At 42.1% G+C, this 20,575-nt stretch overlaps 1 protein-coding gene and 1 long non-coding RNA gene across 9 annotated transcripts in view; both read left to right on the top strand.

Annotated features, from left to right (window-relative positions):
• The window catches only part of LOC134009869 (uncharacterized), a 636,131-nt gene that overhangs the window by 225,223 nt on the left and 390,333 nt on the right, over positions 1-20,575 (top strand). The window lies entirely within an intron of this gene.
• nrxn2b (neurexin 2b) overlaps positions 1-20,575 on the top strand; it is a 532,900-nt gene that overhangs the window by 168,886 nt on the left and 343,439 nt on the right. For all 8 annotated transcript variants that reach the window (XM_062449593.1, XM_062449592.1, XM_062449591.1 and 5 more), the window contains one exon: positions 799-816. In XM_062449593.1, the coding sequence (XP_062305577.1) occupies positions 799-816 (18 nt within the window). The remainder of the gene's footprint in view (positions 1-798; positions 817-20,575) is intronic.

The following is a 20,575-nucleotide window of genomic DNA, read 5'->3' as shown; positions in this document are numbered from 1 at the left end:
TCCCTTTTGCGCTCTCACTCTCTCTCTCTCTCTCTCTCTCTCTCTCTCTCTCTCTCTCTCTCTCTCTCTCTCTTCTCTCTTTCTCTCTGTCCTTCACTCTCCTCACCTTACCCTATCTACTATCTTCCTTTCACTTTTTCGGAATGTTTCGTATTTCTCAGTTGTTGTGATTGACTCTCTGCACTTCACCGGACTCCAATATCATTGGCTTATGGCATTCACTCTGTCAGGTTGTGATGGGTTTATATGCCATGTCATTCGTAGATGAGGAAGTAATGATATGCCATGTCATTCTGCAATGACATGCTGGTGATAGAGGGACAGGCCACAGTGCCGAGGATGACTCCTAGCTAGTCGGCTAGCTTGAGAGCTAACCCACCTGTCTGTAGCAGAACTGTTGTGAGCCTAAAAAGCAAAAATGTCTGCATTCAGTGTAAAAAGAATACACTTTTGCTTGAGTTTGTGTGTATTCTGAAAAGCTAATTAATTTATTAACTATTTGCTTGTTCAATAATAACTTACTAAAATACATCAAAAATACATTTGAATACTAAAGTATTCATTTGAATACTTTAGTATTCAAATGTTGTTATTATTACATTTGGATACTTCTACTTATTTCCTGAAAGCTGGTCTACTGTGAGTGTATTTGAACTTGGAATTAAGGCATATTTTCTGTCAATTACTGTTCTGTATTCCAAAAAGCATGTATGTTACAGTTGGGCTACGGTAGTCTCTCTTTAAGATTTATTTTAAGCCGGAAACTAAAAATATTTTCTCTCTCTTTGTCTTCCACAGGTGACGCATCCCAAGCCGGTAAGTCAACTATCTCTCTTCCTTTCTGATGTAACTTTGATTCTATAACTGTGTGTCAGCTTCCCAGATATAATCACTCATGGCACAATGAAGTAAAACTGACACTGGCACACACACACTCACACTCATACGTACAGACATAAACACACCTACTCATGCTGAGTCATATACACGCAGATGAGCACATGCATTTCTCAACACGCACGCACGTACGTACTCAAACACACACATTTCCACAGATGTTGAGTCAGCGCCCTCACACACAGATGCATGCCCACACGGACACATGGACAGACACACAAATACTCACACCACCACACAAATAAACAGACCAAAACAAACAATCATCATAATCAGCACCCCAAAGTTGGAGTTTACAAAAGCGCCATGTAAAAAATAAACTCAATGCGACAATACAAACAGATGAATTGAAATTGCTCCACCACTTGAACTTTCCCTCTCAGCGGTGCAGCCACATTGAAGGGTTGCACAATTACCTTTCATTTGTTTGCATGCTGGTGGGGTGCTATACCTGCTAGGGGAAGGAGCTCTCTCCCTGCTCCCTGAGAGCCCCATGCTGGATTGCATCCACTCTGGAGAAGTATGAACTATATTGGTTTCAATCAATCATGCGCTGGTTGGCTCCCAACAATTGACAGCAATAACCACTTTGGGCTGGGATGAAGACACATGGGCATACCGAGGGTGTATCCAACATCAGCAGCTGACTCTTAGAGAGGGATAAGATAGCTCAATGACAGAGATTGAGTTTCTCTCCAAATGTGAAGTCCATGGTGGTCATGACAAGGTGATTATTTTATTGTGAAAGATGTTTAAAATAAATGCAGGGATAATTTATGCACTTGGCTCGCACCTTTTAAAAACACATTTGTTTTTGCTTGTATTTCGCTTTTATTCCGATATCTTACTTGGCAGTTCTTTTCAGTCAATTAATCTAATTCCAATTCATTTTCGTGTGTTTGGCCAACACTGGTTGTGCATGACTTTAATATTCATTTAAAACACAAACAGAGTCTGTTTTAGAAATGTGCGGATGTGTCACCACACGCTAGCTTTATATCAGCATCTCATTTAAAATCAGCACTGGCGGAAAGGAGGAGGCACAGACAGACTAATGCGATGTATCAGCCATACACACGCGTACACACACACGCACACACACACACTGGAACACACACAGATTAGAACATGGAATGGGTGCTGAAAGTATAGCTTGAAGCACTTTTCTGGAATGTTCCTTCAAGTTTAGTGATGCATCATTATTACCATTGCCCTCAATATACTGTATTAGCTTTGTGGCACACACACACAAACACAAACACTTTGACTAATCAGCACTCATCACCAATCCTGGACAGCTTCCTTTCAGGAGGCCAGCATGCTAACTTGAATGGCATGATATAACTAACCTGACACTTTGCACGTTGTATCAACCTGCTAATGTTTTGAATCAGGTGAAGCCAAAGTTTGAATGGTAGCTAAATCTACTGGATGGGACAGCCCTGCTTTATGTCTGTAGTTCCTCAATATATTCCAGGGATATTCTCTGACACACTTGTAGACAAGTGCCTTGTTGTTTCCAGGCTTTTGGATATCTCCGTGGACACAGTGTTGCTCTTGTCTTCAGAAGCCCTGCCAGTACAGAGAGCAAGCTGCTTGTTAGCCAGCGTATGTGTGTGTGTGTGTGTGTGTGCGCGCGTGTCTGCATGTGGGTCCTGCACAAGCTCTGCCCAGACTGAGTGTGCCAGACTGTGTGTGTGTGTGTGTGTGTGGAGGGAATAAAGGGGAAGACAGCAAAATGGACAGGCAGAATACTAATGTGCCATTTTGTCTGACTGGAGAGACAGCATGGAGACTGGCGGGGCAGTCCATGCCTCCATCCAAGGAGCCACACCCAAATTCCACCACTCCTCACCCCCCAAAATGAGTGAGAGTGAAAAAAGAGAGAAACTAATTAAAATCAGAGCCCAATGCAGGAATTGAGTTACACATTAGACTGCAGGGCTCAAAAGATAGATAATGTTTTTCTTTAAGATTCACTTATTCAATTTCTTCACCGTCGTTGAGTGTTCAGGTTTGTGTGACCTTTTGGTGGAGTATACAGGCAAGCCTTCATCAGAAAGGGAGGATTAAATATGTTTTTTGGTTCCAATGTGACATGTTGAGCAATATGGGTAAAAGCAAAATAAATCACCTTAACATGTTTGGATTGAAGGTCTGAGACCTCACAGGAAGTTCAGATGACTCAAGTTGCTCCTGTACAGGAAAGAGGGGTTAAGGGAATATACCTGGAGCCCCAATAGGACTTAAACTTTTAACAGAAGAGGGATGTTTTAGTTCATATCATTCCCCTGGCAGGTTTGAATAAATAAGTACCCCAGGTAAGGCTGTGTGTGCTTAAGCAGGGAACAAAACAACTATATATATACAGAACCCACCTTTTCCCAGAGGAATTGCCCATGGCAACAGGACAAAGGCCTAGAGTGTTTGTGCAGGCCTGAGGTAAAATAAGTACTCCAACTTCACAGACATGGAGAGGCCAATTGCTGTGGTTAGGAGCCATATTTTCCCAAGGCCTCCTTCCCACTTTTCCTATCCGGGCCTTTTTCTACCCAACCAGATGTAATTGTGGTGGCTGGGGATAATGGACGAGTGCCGAAAGAAAAGAAAAGAAGGGATAAAACCTCATTTTCCTGGGCTTTTATGTCTACCACTGCACATGGTTGTCTTGTCTTTCTCTGTCTTTCATGTGTAGAGATGATAGACTGCTTTCATGGAGGGAACGCAGTCACTTGTGTTTATAATTATATAAAAGTGACTTGCTCGGGCGGATGAGAGAATAAAATAAATATAGAGAGAAAGAAAGACAGGCAAGCGGCCACTCGATCAGAGAGAGCAGAGATGGAGGAGAGAATGCTAGCTAGCACCCAGAGTCACACCATTCAAAGGATTTTGGAATTGATAAAAAAATATCCTATGGTGGAGGTTTTATCGCTGTCTTTGAAGCCATTAATATACATGTCCCATCTTTCAGACTTATTGTGAGACAGGTAACTTAATCGTTGGACACGTCTTCCTGGACACACACAGACAAAGTTCTGCTGTTCATATACTGGAACAAATATCCTTTTGCAAAATCTTTCTTTTTTGTGTGGCTCCGTCTCTCTCTTTCTCCTTCTCTTCAGCTAATCTATCAATATTTCTTTCTCTCATGCTTCCTTTATTTTCTCACAACAAACAATGTGTTAACTTTCTTATTTCTCTCAACATTCTCAATCTAAATTACTTAATTGATAACTGAAAAACTGCATAAAGGCTCAAGTGAAAATGTGTCAAAAATACAGTACCAGTCAAAAGTTTGGACACGTGCCAAACTTTTGACTGGTACTGTATCTCTTTATCGTGATTGGATGATATTTACCTAAATGAATAAAAAAACCTTACTAACCTAGTAGATCAACATGGTAACTTAAATAAAAACCTCATCCACCCCACTCCTGAAAATATGATGTTGAATGCAATTGAATTGAATTATTGCTGAGTTTAAAGCTTTTATATCATTTCTGCACAAACAAAGGCCTTTAGAAAGGCTTGATCTCTAGCCAGCATATACTTTCAAAAGGCCCATAACTTCTCTAATTTACAAGTCTATTTCATCACCCATCATAAAGACTTCACAGAGCCAATGTCCTGTGTGATGGCATCGCAAAGAATTACAGATAATTAAATTTTCCTTATATTGGACCCAAAACGAACAGCTAAAATCACCAAGGGTGTCACCAGTATATAATAACCAGTCCTTTCTGGCAGTTATTGTCTCCCACTGATGTATAATCAAGCTCCCTGGAAAGTGAAACAAAATGGCCGCCCCCTGAATAACAGTGATTGCAATAAAAGAGCAAAGCCTGCAGCACATTTACATATTGAAGAGGGTAATGAGATAGCTACCTTAGATCATTTGTGCTTAAAGGCATTTAAAACTCTGGCTTTACCAAGGGGGGGGAGTGAAATCGCAGCAATTATACAAGTCATTTAATTCTGACATTTGAGGTGTTTTTTGGGGGGGCAGAACCCGGGCCAATATGTCAGCTAGTCAAGCCTTGGGACCTCTCATAAGGCCCTCACTGTTAATATAGCACAATAAATGGCTACTGGACCTACAGTGATGCTAAAATCTGGCATTGAAGACACACTGTTAATGCTAATGATGATAAATGTCGCTTCACAAATGTTAATGTTAGCTCCCGCTTTCCCCCTAACTGTTTTGCTGACATTCAATCACTTGGGAAGCCTGTGACACCAGCAGAGGAGTGATCGTTCAATTTCCATGGTGTTTTATGGCTTTACAGAATCCTTAATCCTTAAACAACTTATCATTTGATTAAAAACCTCCCTTTATTATTCCACTATTGTGTTTAAAAATAAACCCAAATATTGTGCATATTATGTGGTCGATTAGCTCCAGTACAGTTGGTAAGGTTGAAGATAACGTTTTGAACTTGATATCAATGATACGTATGTATTACTATGCAGAACCTTATATGGTGGATTCTTAGTGGTAGGGATGAAAATGGCTGCTGGGGTTTCTGGGAATTGAAGTCTGTAGGGGTGTAGTCCAAGGCAGATGTAGTTGCTCACGCCTCAGTATTGTCACAGTATCTTAACAATCCTCCATCTCACACAGATGATGAAAGGAATGGATGGGTGTGTGTGTGTTTGTGTGTGTGAGAGAGAGGGGAGGTAGCGGGTATACGTGATGGAATGAGAGAAAAGAGAGGTGAAGAGAGGAGTCTCTCCTCCTGGGAGGAAAGGTGTATGTGTCTGTGAGAAAGAATAAATAGAATTGAAGGATAGACAGAGAAGCGGACAAGACAATGAGAGAGAGAGAGAGAGAGAGAGAGAGACAGAGAGAGAGAGAGAGAGAGAGAGAGAGAGAGAGAGAGAGAGAGAGAGAGAGAGAGAGAGAGAGAGAGAGAGAGAGAGAGAGAGAGAGAGAGAGAGAGAGAGAGAGAGAGAGTAACGAGTGAGAAGGACACCTGAGAGAGAGAGAGAGAGAGAGAGAGAGAGAGAGAGAGAGAGAGAGAGAGAGAGAGAGAGAGAGAGACAGACAGACAGACATAGAGAGAGAGAAAGAGAAAGTAACGAGTGAGAAGGACACCTGTCAATATTCTTCAGCAAGCCCACCTTGATTTGACCTTCATTGTCGTTCACCCTCTTCCCCCCATTTTACAATGTTAAAGCATAAAACATAACAATACTACTCATATATCTGGTTCCCCTGATTTATTTATGCTTCTTCAGTTTCAGTTTGTTGTGAATGCCATGAATTCTCAAATTTAAGGACTGCTATACAGATTTGAGTTCTATAAAGAGCTGTAAATGGATGAATGGAGACAGAGACAGACTGGACCACTAATAGGGGGTTAGTTACTACAGAGATAGGGCTGGACTGTGGACTGACACTGTCTCCTGGTAGGTACAGTACACATTTTAGAGAAGCAGTGTAGAGGACCTAATTAGAGTCAGCGGGTGAGGGGGAACAGGCTAGAGGCTTTGGGAGTAACATATCCCATATGAATTCAGACACACACACACAGAAATGGCCCTAAAATATATCTTAGAGAAAAAAGAACACAATCATGTGCAACGATTCACAAATGCAGGTCGATACATTTGTACCCACACTCATGCACTCACACACGTGAAGCAGAGAGATGATAGTGAACTCTGATATGTAAAACATGAATGTCTCTTCACACTGCTTTGGGGTTCGTAAGACGCTGATGTGAATTACACTGAGGTGGGTATAACTCAAGTCTAGAGCAAGAGGTTACAAGTTCAAATCCCTGGGTGCCTTGGTGGGTTCACTGGACTAATGTGTGTACCATGTAGGCTGAAGTGCTGAGTTCAAATCTGGCCCAAGCCCTTTATTGCATGTCATCCCTCTCTCCCCACACATTTCTTCTCCAAAAACACACTACCTCTCTCATAAATAATGATAAAGACAGAATTGTCACCAAATATACATATAAAAATCAATTGTGATGATTATTCTCATGATGTATGAGAATTTTGCACACCCAACGTTGCACTTGCAGGTGTGTACTCTATGCAGTAGTTTTTCTTCAATTTATGCATATTATTTACGTTATATTATAACAACATGGCCGTTGGCCTCTGCCAAACAGAATATGTGTACATGCGCTAGCGTTGATCTGAGTGTGGTTTGCATGCATACTCAGGAGCAGTCTTCACCGGGTCAGATCAATGGGAAATCCAATATGAGGGATGGTGCTCATGAATCAAGCTGTCAGGGCATAGCGCATGCCAACAAGCTAGTGTTTCCAGGTTCTATTACCCGTGAGTATTGGTTGTAGATGCATTCGGAGTGTGCATGTGAGATTTGGTAGTCTTTTAACAGTTTGAATTGAAGATGATGGAGCCAAAATGATTAAAGCTCATGGTTTGGTTAGAGTTAGTTGGTTTCTGGTCCAAGTGTGTTTCCATACAAGCCTAAGAAGTTGTTCACTGAAATACACATAATATGTGTTTAAACTTGACTACCTCATGCTGTGCCCTAGAAGGAGTCGTTCGAAACTATATTTGTACTTGTTTACTCCTTTGTGTACGAATCACCCTTCAACCTATCCACTTCAATAGAACCTAACCCACTGAATTTCAAACTTTATTAGAATCAAGACTCACATGGATGGAATAGTTTCATGATCCAAGCTCGCACATATTGGTCAAACCTTTTTATTGATAGTCTTACGTTTTCCTCCGTCATCAATTATTTCACCTTGGACATCATCACAACAATAAATCAATGTTAAAACTTAACAGAATATTTAAATACTGTTTGTGTAACTGATCATTTTCATTGTATGCAATTTCCAGTTAGTAACTAGTGAATTATTACATGAATTACACTTGATATACAACAATGAAAGTAGTGTCAAATTGGCTGCAAATTTGTGTTTGAAAGATGTCTTTCCAGCTTTCCAGTTTTCAAATTATTAATGGAGACCATGATTGTTAATCTATTCCTGGGGAACATTTAGTGCCACATTGCCATGTTAAAATGTGGCACAACTCCTCTTCACAAGGCTGTGGATAGCAAATACTAAATTTGTAAACAATTTATTTTATTGATGAAACCATCTATGAAGTGGTGAATTTACAAGCTGTTGATGAAGAATACGATGCCATCCATTTAAAACGAATGGGAAAATGCTTACTTTCTCTTCCTCTCAGTCTCTGTCTCTCTCCATCTACGTTAGCTATACAATGCAGTATAAAGCTGAAGTACACAAAGTTTATGACCCAGACACCAGCAGTAAAACACTGCTTCGCTGCACTCTCTTTTTCCAGGGCTAATCACATTGTTTCACTGCACCTCTCATCTAACACCAACTCTCTCACACAGTCTATGAATGTCAACACCACATTTAGGGTCAGCATTTACCTTACAAAATGATTGCAATTTGACTCCTCTCCCTCAATTTGTTAGTATTGGCATTTATCATTTGAACTCACTTGAAATTTAACAAACATTTGAAACCCATTTCTTCTGTATTCCTTTCGTCTTTGTCACCACAGACCTTTTGGGGTTTGTGGTGTGTTATGGAAAAATTCTAGTGGCACTGTGTAAATTTGAATAGTCAAGAGATGGCGGTTACAATAAATTTATTTTGCTTGTACAAATCAAGATTTAACAAAGTACTTTGTGATCAGTCATAACGAAGGAGGTGCTAGCCACAGGTTGTTCGCCAGAGTGATACAGAACAACCCTAAAACCCTGCCTTATATAAACTTTAGATCAAATGATTCCTATGAACTCTGTTGATTGGTCAGCACTGCTCAGTGACAGTTTGACTTCATATCAAGTTCCCACAGTTCTTTAATGTGGCCTCTCTCCCCAAACCAGTAGATAGTAAAACCACAGGAGTTCACCAGTCAAATGGTCAACTGTCCTTTGTGTGGGCAACTTCAAACAAGTATTTGATTAACCCCACCCAATGCAACAGGAAGGGTCAGAGCAGCTTGATCAGTTAACAATACAATTGAATCCACATTGTCTCCAGACCAGCTGTCTCTTCCCCCCAGGTGTCATAAACTGCAAATGGCATCTCTACCAAATGGAGTTGACTCTTCTTAATCAACTTTAGACTTCCGTTAAAACACATTCCTCATATATGAAACACACACATTATAACTGTATTCCAAAATGTCCACGACAGGTGACAGGTGCTCCGGCCACTGTAGCGTTACCTGTCCAGTGCTTGCTCTGCTGGTTGTCAGCAGCAGGCCAGTGATGAATGAGAGAGGTGTGTGTGTGTGTGTGTGTGTGTGTAGGGCTGTACGGTGAATGCACTTGTTAACTTCATAGTAACAATGTTGGAACTCGTCAGTAGTTTCTTGCAAGCTGCGTGTGTGTGGATGTAGGTGAATACATTTGCTATAACCATACAAGTTGATCACTCCTATAGAGAACCTTGAGTGCTCCTACAGTATAGGCTTCAATCTATATTACAGAGAAGGTGTTGAGGTTTTACAGGATTGGTTGTGTATTTGTGTGTGTGTGTGTGTGTTTGTGAGTGAATGTGTATGTTTATAGGTCTGCTTGTTAGAAAGGCATGCGGCTATGAAACGAGCACCCGATTAAATACAATCTGCTCCGGAGGACAGATGACACAGTAAAAGTGCATCATTCGTTTGGCAAAGAATGCGGAGCACTCAACCACCCACCAACCCACCAACCTACACACACACACGCACACACACACTCTTGCCTCCACAGTGTCACGTAAAGGTCTGGGAGTGGGAGGAGGTCAAAGCTACCTGGATAACTTTATTAGATAACTTTCATTGCTGCTCTCTTATGTCTCATCACCTCTCTCTCTTCCTCTCTCGTTCTCGCTTTGTTTTTATGGAAGTGTGCCATGTTGGCTGGGCGCATATTGTATGTGTTCAGAAGGTGATTCTCCATGCATCCATGCTTCCCTAGGCATTGTGTGTGCCTGTCCGTCTCAAAATACAGTATGTGCTGCAAAGGTGTTGATTGTCTTTCTGTATGTCTTGTTATTCCATATTTCTATACCTCCCTCTCTCTCTCTTGCTGTCTCTCATGTCACCTCACTCCCTGTTTCTTGTGAAAGAAACAGGGAGCACTTGATTGGCGGCCTCAAAATTAGGGAATATTTTTAATTGCATGTCATTGCATGGTTGTAGTATTGTTCAGCTGACACTAGAAATAGAAAACAATATGTGCTTTCGTGATGTCAGGATAGATTGCTGAAATGATTCAAGAGCACTGCAAAAAAAAATATATATACTCCAGTTGGATTTCGTACTGTACCAAGGCCTCCTGAAAGAGATAAGTTACCCATAATCAAATAAAATTGGGGCATTTGCATATACAGTATTTTATGGTTATCCCCATCCCTTCAGAGACAACTTATGAGAACATGGAGGGGAAAAAGATTGGTATCTAAGACCTAAGCGCAAGCATACTGTAGAGCAACTGCAAGCTACATAAAATTGAGGGTGCATGAAAAGAAGTGCTAATGACAAGGCATTGAACAAATGGCTCCTAACCATAACCCCAACCCAAATAAAAAACCCTAATCTTAACCTTTTCCCCATTTTGCAATAACCCCTGCTCACAATGGGTTCGGGCCACGTCTGTAAAAACACCATCCTCCTGTCTTTATAGGTTATCATTGTGATGTACAGTATATACTGTATATATCTATATATAAATATATATACATCATGTTTGTCCAACATTGACAGAGAGCGTGAAACATTTTAGTGTTTGTCATCCCTACTGTATGTGTTATCTTTTACATTGTTGGAACAACTTCACCCCAGGGATTGGCAGATATCTCTCGTTTGAACCCACACATTCAGGTATGGTTGAGTCCTAAGAAGTGTTTCTATTGAAGTAATTCTATATTCTACATGTAAACAACAGGTTTCCTGCATACTGCATGATTTTGAGCAAATAGTTTTCCTTGCCTGTAGCTGTGAGCAACATTTCTCTGTTCTGTTTCACAGGCCTTTAACAGAAACATGCCATCGCCACTTGTAGCTTCCTAATCCTTTTCTGCAGTCTGCGTCGCATCCTGACAATTTGACAGTGTGGTTTATATTTCCGGACACTCACCTAAGTAACTTTTAAAAGCTAGTTGTACTACTGTGCATGTTTATTCAAAGCCTTCTCCTCTCATCGTATCGTCTTAAATTGTAGTTAATTTTGTCCATCAATGGAGGACCATTGTGGTTGAAATAGAATGATTAGATGTGGCCCTACATATGATGTGCTGCTGAATGCTGTGTAAATGGGTGAATGTGTATGTATGTGTGGATGTTCGTATGTGTGTGTTTGTCTCTCAGATTTTAAGGTTCTGCACTGTTGTCATTGCAAATGTCAGATGATGCCTCTAGAAGTGCCCAATTGTAATGATCGAACTCAGGAGACGTGGTAGCGATCCAAGTGCGGGCTTTAATGAGAGTACAGAGTAGTCAGACAGGCACAGGTCGGCAACAGGCAAACAGCAAGGCAGGCAAATCCAAAGGGTGGTCGGGTCACAGGCTTGGGTCGAGCAGGGGCTGACAGGAATTGCGAGACGAGGCACAGAGCAGGTACGATGTCAAGCAGGGGTCGTTATCTCCGTTTCTAGGAATCCAAGGGGAAGAGCAGAAGAATGGTTGAGGCAAAAACAAGGGTTCGGTACACATAAATCTCTGAGAAAGTAACGCTCGGTATTGCAGGTAAGAAATAACTAACAAGACTTCGCAAAGAAGAAACAAGCTAAGCTGGTATATATAGATTGACATCTAATCAGGCAAACAAGATGCAGGTGTGTGTGTCGAGGAACTTCGAGCACCTTCACCACCAACCACCGGTTTGAGCAGGGAGACATGACATCTGGGAAGGGGAGCCACCACTGTCACACCAATACTCAAAGCCTCGTCCACATACCTTTTGATCTCCCCCTCCTCACCCTTTCCCTCCTTCTTTCTATTCCCTGTCTACGTCCTTTTTCCATCCATCTATTATTTTATCCATTTTTACCCACACTCCCCTCTTCCTCTGTCCTTCCCAACCCACTACATTCTTCTCTCCCTCATTTCTCTCTTTCACTCTCCTCTCTCTCTGCCTCCCTAACTACTCTCACAGTAGACATCCCTTCAGTACCCTGGGGCAAACAGCATGATGACTGGAATTGAGCCATAATCTGAGAGAGAACAGAGAGTTGGAGAGGTTGAAGCTAGAAATAGGGGAAGGGAAGCGGAAATCAAATTGAAATTGAATTGAAATCAAAAGGCTGTTATGGTAAGACCGATTATGTTCTATACAGCTACAGCTAAAACAGCCTGGGGTCAAATTGACACCAAACATAATAGGAGGGTTACATAAACATGCCCTTACATGCTAAATGTCTGTTATTACATGCTATATTAATATAACTTTTAGGGAGGAACACTTTTAGTTATGACGTTAAACTATACTTTGTCACGAAATATAGTTGTAGCAAATAGCAAATGTTCGTCTTTGAAACTACCTACAGATTTGAAAATTCCGTTGGCTAATTACAGGGCCTGACCTAAATAATGAAAATAAATAATAACTGAACTTGTAAAAGTTTTGTTGCAAAGCACACTATTATGGTGAAATGTTATCTCGTGTTTGTTGAGTTAAAACCGAAATATTGTTGTTGCATAGCAAGCATCATAGCAAAAAGGCTAACAAACGTAAGAGTTAGCCTATACCCACCAATTAACATTAGCCCTTCATTCATGACATGGATACCGTAATAATCATACAGAGACATATTTGCATACCTTTATCTTTTTCTCGTTTCTCCTCTTCTTCTTTTCTTTTTTTTCGAAATTGGGCACCTGATGGCTTACTTGACCTTTTCCTGTCCATCTTCTTTGGCACTCAACAGTCAACAGATTTCCCATCCCCCCAACAGTATCACTCACGACCAGAAGTCAAGACTAAACCAATTCACCTTGGTGACCACAATCGTTTTGTGTTACATATTTTTATTAGCCATTTCACACAATTAAAAAAAACAAAAATGTGCAGGAACTTTAGTCCTATATTTATAATATTATTAATGAAATGTGCGTTATTTGGAAGAAAGTCGAGGTGCAACTGACTTTAGCCCTTAGAGTATTGCACTATACAGTGGACCCCCCCCCCCCCCCTCCTTGTCCGTTCCATTTGGGAGACCCAGTCAGGTGAGCTGTCTGTCCCCCTCCCCTTTTTTCACACAGCTTCTCAGCAAGCATGGGTGCCTGCAGCTGCCTGAAGGGGGCGCCAATTTGCCAATTCCCCACACAGTGAAATGATAGAAAAGAGAAAACCGCTTTGCGGCGCAGAGATTTTTATTTATTTATTTTATGCTCGTGCGCCCCCCACATGACATGAAAAAATGCCGCCCCTGGCGGCTGCCCGGTCCGCCCGTGCCTAAAACCGCCCCTGGTAACATGTTAATGTTAGCTGTAACTTTGTGAACCAATATTGCTATCTCCTGTCCGCTAAACCTTCCTTTTCTTTTCCTCGAATCACCCATGGTGGCAGTAACATGCAGGCGATTTATCCCGTCTTTTAACGGCGCGCTAATTAACACTAAAGGGCGGAGTAAAGCCGAATTATACTTCTCCGACTCCGTTACGGACAGACGGATGGACAGAGTCGGACGGATTGGTTGAATTTATAGTACTCCGAAGGCTGTGGGTGCTGAAAACACTTCACTGCCAGAAGAGTAGGTGGCGCTGCACTGCAATGCTAGCTAGGTTATCGAAAAGTCGGAGCAAATTTACAAATTAGCCGTTTCATCAATAAAATAAGCACATTTTCAGCAACTACACTGCCCATTTCTAGTCACATTTCAATTCAGATGCTGATTTACATGTACTGTTTAGCTGAAATATGAATTGTAAACTTACAGCAATGGCGGTCAAAGGATTCTGTTCCGTCTTGTTGGTCACGGCAACCCCGCCCCCGCCCCTGACGCAAGCGGTTCCTAATACGGACCAATCACAGCCAAGGGGTATCCGTAAAATGTCCACTATCCGTCCACTGCAAACACATACAGTTTGTATGATTTGGTAATTTATTATCACACTAGCATTTAATTATCACGGCAAACAATTACACTGCACTAAACTTTAAGTGTAAATGTAAAGTGAAAATAACAAAACCAGTCAGTATGATGACTTGAGCGAATATCATTCACGTCTTCCTAAAACAGCGGCCACGCGAAAGGGAATGAGGAAACTGTTTCCTCTACTAAAAATTACAATGCGGATCACGTGAAAAAAGGATCCAAAGAATCGTAGAAGGACCGAGTCAGGAAATGAACGAATCGTTCGTTTCCTCTAGCTACCACTACAGAGCCTATGCAGGTCACGTGAAAAATGATCCAAAGACTCGTAGAAAGACAGAGTCGGGAAATGAACGAATCGTTCGTTTCCTCTAGCTACCACTACAGAGCCTATGCAGGTCACGTGAAAAATGATCCAAAGAATCGTAGAAAGACCGAGTCGGGAAATTAACGAATCGTTCCCTCTAGCGTTTCCTCTAGCTACCACTACAGAGCCTATGCACGTCACGTGAAAAATGATCCAAAGACTCGTACCTGAAGACCGAGTCGGGAAATGAACGAATCATTTCTGTTTACTTGGACGAGCCTATGCAACAGTCCCGATGCGCGGCCACGAGAAAATGAACAAATCACTCTTTGAGAGGACTCGTTACTCCCGAGTCCTTGTAAGGATTCGTTCAAAATTAACAAATCGTTCACGAACAACACACCACTAATAGTCAGGAAAATCAGGAGGTGCACGTAGAGCTCTCTGAGGGGCTCGGAGAGGGCATGGAGAGGGAGTTCCTCGTCAGAGAGGGCGTTCCCTGTGTCCGTCTCCGTAAAAACGGAGAAGTATAAATCGGCCTTAAGGCGCTGATTTCCCGACGAGGATCTGGTTTGATAAATACCACGCAAAATGCGGAAATACACCGTGCGCTATTTGCGGTTGGGCAAAGGCGCAGATTAAGCTGCGGTCGCAATGTTAGTAAATGAGGCCTCCTCAGCAAAGGATATTACTGTGTGGTCCCGCAACCAAACATGGTTTCATCTGTCAGGCTTCTGAATGTTATTGTGTGTTCCCGCAACCAAACTTGGTTTAGTCTGTCAGGGTATATGGGAGACAATAAATTGGATACTCCCACAATTTTCAAGGTGCTTTGACCTTCAATCCAACCAACCATAACCCCTACAATCACAATCTTGGGTGCACAGAGGATACAGACATACATTCATGAAAATGCCTGCACACTATTATACGCGCGCACGTTCACACATGCAGGTCCACACGCATACCCCCCCCCACACACACACACACCCACACACATACATACAAACACACACATCCCTGATTCCTATAACTGTCCCTCCAACTCTCTCCCCTCCCCACATCACCTCAAGCCCACGGATGGGGGAAAGAAATATTCAATACCCAATTTCAGTCCCCTTTATGTGCCTAAATACTGATTTGATAAAGATTGATTGGAAGGTGGATGGGCCATTTTTTATCAGTAAATGAAGCTTCGCTGGAAGTCTGACAGCTTCAACCTTGATAAGGTGTGTGTCAATGAAATAAGTTGTCATTTGATGGGATGACAGCTCTAAATAAAACATGCTATAGTTGATAGGGTTAGGCGGATATGGCTATTTTTGTCTCTGAACACATACAAACTAACACACGTGTAAGCATACACATACACGCACACTTTGCACATCCCACATACAAATTTACATGAGTGGTGCCGCATGCTGATTTACACATGTTCTAACATACACATATGTGATAGAGATAGAAACAGTGAGACAAAGAGAGAGATGTGAAATATGTGACTGTAGAATACCCTCTTTATCTTTCCATACAAGAGAGGTCTTGCCATCTGAAATGTAACTGATGTGGAGAAGATTAATTAAATCAAGAGCCATGACCAACTTGTCTAATCCAGGGGATATAAAACTTAGGCTCGCTGTCTGAGAACTGAGATGGAAGCAATACAGAACCGTGTAACACTTAGAACCTAGTGAAACAGGCAGTGGATGACTTGTGTTTGAGAGTGTTTACGTGTGTGATTATATAGAAATAATCAGAATATAGGAACATACTGTGTGTACTATTGCTTTAACCTCCCTCCGGACAAAACTCCCTATCATTCTGCATTGAGAGCCTTGTTCCCCCACACTCACCCCCAACCTCCACCCCATTTTAGATCAGACTGTAGTCCACACATTAAGCATGTGCCATTCTATTCAAAGGAGCAGCAGGTGTTTTTTTGCTAAGTCCCCTTATTCTTCCTGTTTATGAGTGCCCTCCCTCCCCTCTAAGACACCCCCCTCCCCTAGATCCCTGTTCATGGCCAGAACGAAGCAGGTTTGAAGAGGCTTTTAAGGCATCTGAGCAACAGTGGAGACAGGGTTTTATAGCTCTGATTGCCAACCTCGCCTCTTATAATGAGACGAATTACTGAGCTGATGGTGTAAGATTAGAGAGTCTTAGAGACACGGAACAGCCATGCAGTCAGGATTGGAGGGAGTGAGGCAGGCAAGCACAACACTGGGACAAAGAAAGAGAGAGAGATGGAGACAGACAGAATGAATAAAAAGCTCAGATCCTATGCATTATGCCAGATCCTTGCATTGAGCATTTGATTCAGCTCAAGTGTCAGGTAACGAAGGAAAGAAACGGGAGATGGTGTAGGAGGAGGGAAGACACAATGAATAAAAAAAGAAAGAAAAGAGAGAAAGAAAGAAAGAAAGAAAGGAAGAAAGAAAGAAAAGAGATATCTGCATTCCTGTCAATGCCTTAGAAAAGAGAAAGCTTTTGGTTATTAAATCGTTGACAGAGTCTTGACAGTGATAGAGCTCCATTTTGCTGCTGGTCTCATCGCATGTGATGACTTGAATTTCAAGAGAGGCTGAATGTCACCAGGAGCTGACAGGTGTTTGGGCCGCTTAAACGTTAATACGATACACACTCGTCAATAAAAGACCCATTCTGTCTTTCACCAGGCTTTGTTTGCACTCAGTTGTATCGTTAAGCTGCTTTCGCTTGGAAGATACGTTATTAGCCATACCCAGATGTGAAAGCCAACAAACGTGTTGAAAATATTGTGGATTGTTCTGTATATAATAATAATAATTCATGTTTCCACACATACACACACCCACACACAAGCACATTCCCCTGTCTTTACTGTAATCACTGGAGTGAATAGTTGTAATCAGCGTATCTGAAACAGATACATTGACATTTCTACACACTCTAGGCCCTCTCTCTCTGATTACCTCAGCAGACCCAAAGACAGCAGACACACACGCAAACACACACACACCACACAATCCCAGCCCTTGTAGCGCTTTGTGAATACAGGTGACCCTATTCACAAAGCACTACAGGGTTTGTTTTAACTTGACTAGCAAGCACAGCATGACTACCCACATTATGGTGGCCTAGTGCTTGTGGGAGTAGAAAGGAGTATTTATGGTGACTAGAATGAGGGTGTGTGTGTGTGTTGTCCATGTTGACTCTGGGTTTTTCAATACAGCTCTGATTTGGGCTCCTGTCAAACAATGGCACTGTGATTTCAAACATGGCATTCTGATTGTGGCAAAGCTCTTTCCAGTTGCTTCGGCAGTTGAGATGCAATCCTTGCTACACCCCCTGCGTTCAAGGACTCATATACGCTGCGAGTGTGTGTGAAAAAAAACAGTAGGGTCTTTCTCACTGTAGGGATGACAACAAATGCAATCAAGACGTAAACACAAACAATATCCAACACAATTCACCCACCTTAACGCACCTACACATACACAGAAACACAGACATCAAAATTGTTTTCCCCTAATGTGGGTTCATCTCACTGGGCCCCAGGGGCTAGGGCTAGGTACAGGTGTGGCTGGGGGTAGGGCCTAATGGACCAGTTGGCTGCCGGTAGGATGCAGCTTGATGGGCCGTTTCGGGCACGGCTGGTCGGATCGCCATCGGCCCACCTGCTGCAGTACCATGACCAGTGCTGTTGACCCGCACTCTTCTCAGACAGGAGTGATGGATGACTGTTGGCTCTCTTGACTGGAACGTGATGGAAGCGCAATTACACAGTCACACGCTTGTGGACACCCATACATACTGTACACACACGCACACACTTATGGATGCGTAATTCACACACATGTGGACAACCATTCATACAGTTCGATTCACACAAATGACTCTGTTCCACCCAACTGCTGTTCCTAATTTCAAACACATACAGCCCTGATTTGAGAGCCCGACATTACCTATTTTAGCATCATTCCCCACCAATGACTTTCATCTCTCAGTGGTACAGTTAGCATAGTTAGCATAGCCAACCCTCTTAGATCTCACAGAAACTCGCTAGCCTGTGTGCTAGTGCATTTTCACAACGTGTGGCTAACACCAACCAGTACTTGTCATTCCGACCAACTGGAGCTAATGTATGGGCTAAGCAGGGTTCGAATTACAGGGGGGGGGGGGTCGATACATTTATATATTGTTCTTACCTGTAATCGTAAATATTACTTTACGCCCTGGAGAAGAAGTTGACCCCCTCGATTCTCATTGTATAATTCACACTCTGGGGCTAAGGTAATGAGGCTTCTCTCCTTGCACAATCAGCTTAAGAGAATCGCACAGCCAGTCAAATGTTCCTTACGATTCCAGTACACAACCCTGATGATCTGTAATCAAAGGCAAGTCAGCCCAACTTGGAAATGATTATCGACGTAAAACGTATACCTTTTCCTTATCTTCCAGTTCCCCTTTTTCATTCCATTACAACGAGGTGTGTCTGTTGCCATGTGTTTCCATGTCTTGCCAACAAAAACGTTTGGCAGTGAGTTCATGTGTGCTTTTGTTTGTGTGCACGTCTGCATGTGTAAATGTGTGTTTGTTTGTTTGCAGGGGTGGGGCGGGTGTTTGGAATGAGGGTGGGGGGGCAGCTAGAGATCCAATTCAACAGAAGTAATTATGGGAGAGAGACCCAATTTAATTAAAGTTGGACATTTGGGCGCGATAAACAGAGACGGCAATTTATCATCTCCTCCATCAATTAAGGTGTGGGGAGTTGGGTGTTGGAGAGGCTAGTTCCTTCCAGGCCATTTAGCCCAGCCTGCCTCATACAGCAGGTCCCAAGTACTGGGGCAAAAATATGCAGTTAGTTCATAGAAATGGTTTCAGACAAGTTTTGTGTATTGAATCTTTCTATTAGTCAAACATGACTTGAATCTGTCAGTACAGTATATTGTTGAATACTTAGGCTGTGTTTTCAGTTCAGTTGGAGTAACTCCCAAGTGCTGTAAGTCAAATGCACTTGCAATACTTTCCAATGTTCTCCCTCTCAGGTTTGATTAGGGATAAACGATGGTGAGAAGATCTTTGTGCCTTAAGGGTAAGCACAAACCCAAAGCCAGGATTTACATCTCAAGCATAAAGATGAATATTAAATATGCACCCTGAAAGTGAAATTCCAAACGTAGAGATTTTCTATCTGAGAGAACTGTATTGAACAATTATTCAGGTTCCAGGCATTTCTTAGACGTGCTTGATCTACATTATATTTCAGGACGTCATTTATACCATTCCGCTGCTATTGTTGCTGTGGATCTAAGTCACCACACATATAGCGGTGACTACTTAATGCATATTTGCCACAGAATATGCTAATAGGCAATAAAAGCAACATCTCAACCCCTTGGCATCAGAATTTCATCAAGCAACAAGGAAATAGAACAATAGGATGGTAGTCACTCCCGTGGTATCTGGTATATATTTGTATGCAAGCAGCAGAGCCAGAGATACAAGGTTGGCAGGTAAGGGGCCTGCGTGGGAGGACAGAAAGAAAGAGAGAGAGACAAAGCGACAGGAGGATGCAGTATGGGTGTGTGGGGTGCACCCTGTGTGGGAGGATGATGAGAAAATGATGCCGATTCTCCAAGCGCACCGAAGCAGACGAGGGGGGAGATGGGTGAGGGCTGGAAGACACACCGACATCTGATTCAATTAGCACTGTATGTTTTAGGAAACAAACGCCTCAGTTAGCCTTGCAGCAGAAGGAGGAGACGCACACGATACAGCGTCAACAGATCGCACACACATGCATAACGTAGACACATACTGTATGTCTATTGAGTGTGGATTTTGTCATGGTAGGTTTTATGTGTGTGTGTTTCTATGTTGTGTATGTGTGTGGGGGTGGGGGGGCAGGCATAAAATATCCTGCCTACTCTGTAAAGTTGACTTACCTTAAAAAAAAAACAGAATAACTTCGCTGCATTGACTGTTTAATACATTTTTGGGATATATTGTTTCAAATTGCAGCAACTGGTGGGGTCAACTAATAATTAAGTCAGTTAAATTAAGATCAAAGACATACTATCTCACACAAAAAGACAGCAAGATGTTTTGTTAGTATAAGTTGCAAATCAGATGGCCCAGTCCCCCTTTTAATTGAAACAACTTAGAATTTTGAGTGGACTGTTGGCATGAGGAAGTTGCATGAATTTAAAACAAATTTTAAATCAAAGCACTTGAATGTGATGCAGCAAGGTTTATTACATTTTCCACGTCAGTATATCAACATGAATTGCATCACCCGGATCAGGATGTATAATCAAATTAACAA

This window comes from Osmerus eperlanus, chromosome 23 (assembly GCF_963692335.1).
Source record: "Osmerus eperlanus chromosome 23, fOsmEpe2.1, whole genome shotgun sequence".
NCBI classification, from domain to species: domain Eukaryota; kingdom Metazoa; phylum Chordata; class Actinopteri; order Osmeriformes; family Osmeridae; genus Osmerus; species Osmerus eperlanus.
Note: the sequence above shows the minus strand (reverse complement) of the source record. Positions and strands in the feature narration are given on the sequence as shown.